Source organism: Chrysemys picta, chromosome 6, assembly GCF_011386835.1.
Source record: "Chrysemys picta bellii isolate R12L10 chromosome 6, ASM1138683v2, whole genome shotgun sequence".
Lineage (NCBI taxonomy): Eukaryota > Metazoa > Chordata > Testudines > Emydidae > Chrysemys > Chrysemys picta.
In genome coordinates this window covers 101795192-101802676 of record NC_088796.1, presented here as the reverse complement: position 1 = coordinate 101802676, position 7485 = coordinate 101795192, and the positions used below count along the sequence as shown (strand labels likewise).

Sequence of the window (7485 nt, the reverse complement as noted above, 5' to 3'; positions counted from 1 at the left end):
ATTGGTGCCCTCTCTCCCCCCACCCAGTAGTTTGGCCTCTTCCAACACATCTACTAAACCAAACATCCACAACAAGAAGTTATTTGGTAGGGGAAAATAACCAAGGAAAAAGTAGCAGAGGAAAAAGAGGCAGAGGTCAGGTCTGGTGCATGGTTTGTTACAGTGGAAAGACTAATTATCACTCCATAGCTACTTTATTAATATGGAAGTACAGTGAATTTGCACACTGATTCATCAATGTATCTAAGTATGTTCCCAACTGGAAGCATGAACATCAATGGGATGGGTCACATACCATAAGTCGTGTGGATAAGTACTTTCTGAACTTGGCGTTTTAAGGCTGAACAATGATAGTTTTTTGTTTGATTTTTTTTAAATGAGTAATTGATACAAATCACTACCACTATATGTTGCCATTTTGTATAAAATTTATTCAAATGTATCTATGATAATTTATAAATAAGAGCAATAAATAATAGACTGACATAAATATCCTGTTACAAATATCATAAAATGATCTGAAAATATTTTCACAATACACAAATAGAATAAATAGTAGCAACAGCTTTTAAAATTCCACTGCATCTAATTTTAAATCATGTATAAAATGTTAATTGTTTTTTTGGTTAGTACTTCTAAAAATGTTTTTAATTTCTAAATTTCTTTGTGAATTTGTCCTATAGTTGAAAACTGTTTAATTCCACTTGGATTCTCTTGCCAGCACTGAAGCTGAACTGCTTCTCTGCTAGAGGAAATAATTGGTATCTCTTGACTTTCATCTTGGTGAGCTGAATGTTCTTCCTTCCTTCCTGGTAAGAGTCCCACTGTCCATCATTGCAACCAAATATGTCTCCAGATGCCCAGCTGGCTGATGAGTCTAAGTTGGACCCTCTGAATGGAACTCCCGCTTAAGGTAGCTTGGGAGAGATTTTTGCAAAAGCAGCAGGAAATGTGTTGGAAGATTTCCTGGATTGTCACCTGGGCATTTTCCCACAGGGACTTTCAGAACTTGAGAACCTCTTGCTGCCACCTGAAATTGCTCTCTTTGTTCTGACAGTATAGGAAAATTATCCACACACCTTTGTTTGGAAGCTGTTCCAGTTCACATGTGTTATGCTGTTATACTGTGGTTAAACTGCATGTTACAGTTCAGAGGTGAGATTTGATCAGAAGAGTTGAACCACAGAACTATATAGCAAACACATAATGTTAACAATGTTTAAGGTCCAACCCTTTTCTTTTAAAATTCTTAATTGTCTTGAAACTTTTTTGCATCAATACCCCTAATTTTGCATTTTAAACACAGTAAATGAATAGAATATTATCACATAAAATGTAATTTGTGCAGTTGGAATTCCATAATAGAGTGAATCTATTGCATTACACATCAAGCATTCTGAAATGTTAGACGTCACCGTGGGAAGAATCAGCAGAGAGGAGGGATTCCACTGCATCCTTCTGTTTTAACCTAGTAGTTGCAGGATGCGGAGCTGAAATGAAATTGGAAATAGTTGAAACACAAAGGGAAAAAATATAATTTTCATTGAATTGATCTCAATACATTAAATGAAAATATCTTTTGCACATTTAAGCTCGCAGGTCTTTTAGTACGTTCCTAGAGACTTTTAAAAAAAATATGAAGCTTCTCAAACCTTGGAATACTAGAAATAGTTCTCATGAGGACAGATTAATTAATAGCAATGATGATCATAGAAACACACTATATATGTCGAAGTCAGAGTACTTTGGTCATCAGATAATGATACTTCCCTCTCTCCCACACCACATATATGTACTTTGTTACAAGGTCTGCCAATTACCTACTGCACAACAGTACTGATATGTGAGAGATTATGAAGATGTGCAAAAATAATAGTAGAAACACAGAAAAATAAATCCATGTAATTGCAAATCCATTTCCAGCACAGGAAGAGCCTAAAACTGCTGCCATGGAAATCCGTTGCTATTTGGCCATTTTACCCTGTAGAAGAAGGATCAGGCCCTATATAAGCAGAGAGATAAAATATCCGCTATCTCTATTCAGCTGTATAAATTACAGTAACGTTAATTCATTTACTCTAGTGAAAAGTTTTGACTGTACCTTAGTTACTAAGCCTTCCAGTGAGTTTGTCAACTAGTACAAAACATCTCGGTATTTCCATGCGAATGATCTCCCAGGCACAAAGGCTGTATTGTTTTTCTTTCAGGAAAGCATCTATCCTCTGAAAGTATTTTTTCACTCTCCGACTGGTGAGCTGGAGTTCCTCACTTTCCAGTTTGGTTAATTCCTTCTCCATCTCTGTTCTCAAACATGCCTCCAGCCGCTGACTTTGCTGATAAAGTCCATTTTGGAACCTGACTAGGGAAGTCTCATCCCAGGCACTCTGGGTGAGGTTTTTGCTAAAGATGTTGAAGATCTCTTGGAGGATCTCTTGAATTGCCACCTTGGCATTCTCCTTCTGGGACACTGGAAGTTGGACAACATCCTGGGTGGGTCTGAAAGCTGCTCTTTCATTTATGCATTGTGAGGGGAAATTTCTGCTCATTTTCTGCAGAAGCTCCAAGCTTTCTTTGTTCACTTTGTTCTGCTGGAAGTGAAGCATGGTACAGAGCCGAGATGAGATTTCCGTAGAGAAGAGCAGCATGAGGCAAATGTGCAGCAAACATCTGGTGGTCATGGTGATATCTTCCACTTCTTTTCTTTGTGTGGAACCTTGAGCCTGGAGTTTGTTGAGGGTCCTACGTAGACTGCTGTGTCTTTCCTTCATGTCTCTGAATTTAAATATATGGCTACAGAATTTTTGTTTCATCATTTTCGTTTAAGGTTTTTCCCTCCTGGAGGCTTCAGTCTTTTTCTTTCTGTTTAATTCACTGCTTTCTAGTTCTTTTCCACGCTTCCTCCTTTTTGTATTTTTGTGAAAGTGACCACAAGTGGCAATATACAACCCCTTTAACTCATGGTGGATCCACATACATACAGGCTTTTCATGATACATTAACTTAGATATAATTTAATAAGATCATCCACACTTCAGAAGTGGTAGAGAGAAAACCCCCAATTCATCAAACCCTACACTTCCCATCCATAACCTTCTTCATTTGACAGACAAAAATAGTGTAGGTATATTTAAAGTTTTGAGGCATAGAGGAAGTGGGAGGAAAGGGTTAGGCCTCAGGGGAGCTGGAACAATTTGTATAGTGGGGCTGTTGAGAGCCATTGAACCAAACTGTAAACCCTGAATATGAAGGAAACCACTTCAAGCCAGGGGGTGTGGCAGCACCTATGTTAGGCCTCCCAAAAATATTGGTAAATTTCAACTTCAACCTGGAAAGCACACTTAATATGGAGACACCAGAAAATATCAGTATCTTCCTTCTAGGAAAACCAAGGAGACAGTGCGCTCTGCAAGAATGGAAGCTTTTTTTCACTTTTTGTTTACTTCCAGATGTGTGTGTGTGTGTATTATATACATATATATATATATATATATATATATATATATATACACACACACACACTGTAGCTGAGAAATAGATGCAGTTAGATGGTGTGAACATCATGTCCTATTGGTCACTCTGAGTAGCTGACAGTGGTGAAAAATGGAGGGTAATTCATAAAACAGGATGAGCAATTAGTTACACATACTAGAGAGGTACCCACATGGATGATTGTGATTTACAGTGTGGCTAGAAGAGAAGTCATGCTGTGTATTTTTAACAGGCATGTCCCTGGGTTGTAATAATTCAAAAAAATTTTAAAAATCAAAATCAGTGTTCACCATTTTTGCTGGTTCCTTCTCTTTTGAGTTTTGCTTTCCCCTTGGCATGGGCAGGGAAACTCTTCTGCTTTGTTTAAGCCTCTTTGTTTCCTATGGTCACATTTCATTTTCTGATATTCTTCCCCTAGCAAAGACTGTTTTGCTGGATTTTTCCATTATGTCAGGAAAATGTTTTTCATCCAAAAAGAAAACTGTTTTCACTGAAATTGGAAAGGAAGAATCACACGAATAAACCATGAAAACACTTTTGTGTATATTAATTTGGTTAGTCTCCCAAGTCTCCTGCACTTTTTTATAAGAAATTTCAGATTTTTGCATCAGCTACATAAAAGTTTCTGTAAAGCAGACTTACCAGAGCCCCCAGATTGCCATGGGCTGTGCTCCCCATTCTCCCATTACTTTACATGGGTGTTGGGGATGTTTATTCCACATGAGGGTGAAGTCCAGAGGAAGATGTTGAGGAGAGAGGGAAATAAGTAGTATGAATACTAGGAGAGGATAAGGTAACAAAGTAATCACAGGGTAATGGAAGGGGGGCAAATAATCTTTTTCAGTAAATCTGTATGGTAACAGCAATTTAGGGGCGCTGGAATAATTGTTGTTGTGTGGCTGCTGAAAGCCATTGAACAATATCGTAAACCCTGTATATAATGGAGACCATGCATTCACTTGCTAATATTACTTGAAGCTGCTCAACACCCCTACTTCCATCTCCCCTGCAGCAAGTAGGCAAACAACTAGTCTATTGTTTGAGAAGTTGGTTACAAGGGCCTCAGAGCCTGCTGCAGAGGATCCATGTAGGGATAGAGCCCTCTGCTTGTGACTCTTACCTGTGCCACATGGAAGTGTGTGTCGGGTGAGATGAGGTGCCATGGAGTCAGATGCTTTTGCACATAGTTCCCTCTTGGGGTGTTCTCCATACAGGTTACGATCCAGGTCTGGTGGGTGCATCTCGCCATGTCAGCTGCACAGAAATGACACTTACGGGGCGTGTCTGAGGCAACTGCAACCTGAAGGAAGCCCTGGTTTCATGGCTGTAATGGAACCATGCTGATAGGGACCGGAACGGGGCTCTGACTGGTCCTGACAACTGATGCAGAGATTCAGTAGCTCTGTATGAAAAGACCTTGTGTTCTGTGTAGAAGCCACAGGCTCATCTGTTTCTATGATGAAGGTTGGGGACACACCTGGGAGTATCCCCTCCTGCCTGCCAGTGGAAGGATAAAAGTGAGCTTAAGTGGGGATGTATTGGTAGCATTTTCCTCCTTTTTTTTTTTTATCCCCCTGTCATTGGCTTTCCTACAGGAAGGCGTGAAATCTTAGACGATACATATTATCAAATGGCTTCTTCAATAGATGAATGGATTCTTCCACGTAGCACAGCTTATAAACAATATGATGGGATGAATGTCAGGAGATTCCCCTCTGAACTCTACGGGTAATGAAGTAGCTATAGTTCGAAGAGTTTGTATGGCTCCCAGGTGCTATATGACTGCCATGTTCCACTGGGGGGGAATACATTTTGGAGGTGGTGATTTTGTCATCCTTGACTTTTTCATACAGTCTATTTTTGCTCTCATTATTTTCATATAATTGTGTTTTGTCAATATAACCTGTAGGTTCCAACTACATGAAGGAATGAATGAAGGGAGGAAGATTTGGGCAGGAAAGAATTTAGACAGCTGATGGCTACAGCTATTGGAAAAAGCTGCACCATAAGAAAGGATAGGCATTTGTTTTACTAGTTAACTCCTTATACGTGCCTTTAAACCAGCAGGTACCAAAAGGAGTTTCATGAATCAGTGGTAGTACATGGAGTATTGGGTGGTGGTCTTCAGAGAACTGGCAGATCCCATGTTACTTTAAAGACAGCTAAAATTATATAAATGCATTTCTAGTACTACCTTTCTTTGTAAGCATTTGGTGTACCTGCCACAAAAATGTTACCTGATCTTGAATGGGAGGGGAAATGATCATTAGAACAATTTTGGTAAGATAAGGCCCACATAATGAAACGTTTGACAAACCCTCAGATAAAGAGAACAGAGGGCAAAAGCTTCTGCAATGCTGCCATCTGTTGACTGTGAAGAATTTACAGTCTCCTGTTAGAGACTCCATAGTTTGGCTTGTGTTACAAAAGGGATTTAAAATGGGACATACATTCTTGTTTTTTCCCCAAAGGCAGGTAAAAATTCCCCAAAGGCAGGTGTAAAAATTCACACACGATTAATTTTTTTACTATTTGAACATTTAATGTAGTGGTTGTTTGACTTCTTTTAAAAACTTTTAAATAAGAAATCTCCAGGTTTAGGGTCTGGCTTAAATTAATCCTAGACAGTGCTATGACTGACTAATAGCTCTTCAAAAATACTATCTACATACCCAAACTTGGGAAAGAGAGAGATCCTTACAAGATTTGGTCCAAGATTTGGTTTGTTTTTTGTTTTGTTTTTGCTTTCAGGTAATTTTTAACTATTGGGTTTAGGGTAATTTTTAGTCATTATTCACAGCACAACTGAAATTTTGATGCACTGTGCTCATACAGCTGGTGGTTGTTGGTGCAACATGCAGTCCATAAGCACACACGCTTGTTTTGGGAGCTCCAGAGGGAGAGCAAAGGGAAGCAGCACCAGATGCTTACAAGCCTGAATGACAGGAGGGGTTGAGTATGTACAAGCTTGATGCTGTTTGTGAGCCAAGTGTACCCAAACCTAACTGGTGGAGGCTGAAAATTAGGCTCACACAAGCCTCCTTGGTGGGGGAAAGGGGAGGATACGGAGTCTGCGCACATGGAAACCTGATTGATGGGGAGCCAGTTCACACACATCTCATTAGGGGAGGGAAGGGACAAGCAACTTTGTACCACGACAGCCTGAAGTCTTCCTCTTGGAATGCCAGTCTCTCCATCACCCCTTTGATTTCATCACAATGAGCTACTGCTCCAAACACGCGCAACTACAAATGTTGTGGGGAAAAATAATCTGGTAACAGGCAGACACACACAAGCTGCAGAGTTGAGGTTGTGGTGTGTGGTCTGTTGGAGTGGTAAAACTAATTACCATAGCTATTTTTCTTAGGGAGTCACTGCTGAATCAGGGTTTCTGTTCACAATGCACTTTAGCATGTTCCAATGTTTAACCACTTATGTCAAAGGGAAGCTCGTGTACTTAAAGTTAGGCAAATGTTTACAAGTCCTTTGCTGAACTGGAGTCTTAAGGTAAAACAAGAGAAGATTTTTCTTGGGTCTCTAGATATTTTTTTAAAATAATAATTAATACAAATCACTACTGCTGTAGGTTGCTATTTTGTATAAATAAATATTTATTTATAAATATTATAAAATCTCTGAAAAAATAAATAAAAGCAATACATTAATATTTTGAATACATATAAATGGACCAACATAAAACACTCTTACAAATCCCATGAAATGATCTGAAACTATTTTTACAGTGCAGGAAAAGAATATATATTTGCACTAGTTTAAAATTTAAGAGTGCCTAATTATAAATGACCTAGAAACTGGGATATTCTTGTTTCTTTGTTATCCTTGCAGCGAAATACACCTCCAGAAGTTTCACTTGCTTATGAGTCCATATCAGGATCTTTCTATGCAACTGTCGTTCCAGGAAGCTTGTGAGGGTATATAGCATGAAATGTAGGAAATCTGTTGGAGGATCTCCTGGATGGCCACCTTGGCAGTCTT

The 7485-nt window shown here is 39.1% G+C and overlaps 1 protein-coding gene across 1 annotated transcript; it reads right to left on the bottom strand.

The window, feature by feature from the left end:
• Positions 1-2102: 2102 nt before the first annotated feature.
• LOC112059536 (interferon epsilon-like) lies at positions 2103-2678 on the bottom strand. The gene has a single exon (XM_024105435.2). The coding sequence runs from the start codon at positions 2676-2678 to the stop codon at positions 2103-2105; it is 576 nt and encodes a 191-aa protein (XP_023961203.2).
• Positions 2679-7485: the final 4807 nt, after the last annotated feature.

What these genes read in the sequence shown, in the direction of transcription:
- LOC112059536 (XM_024105435.2), bottom strand. Translation starts at nt 2,678, where the DNA reads ATGACCACCAGATGTTTGCTGCACATTTGCCTCATGCTGCTCTTCTCT.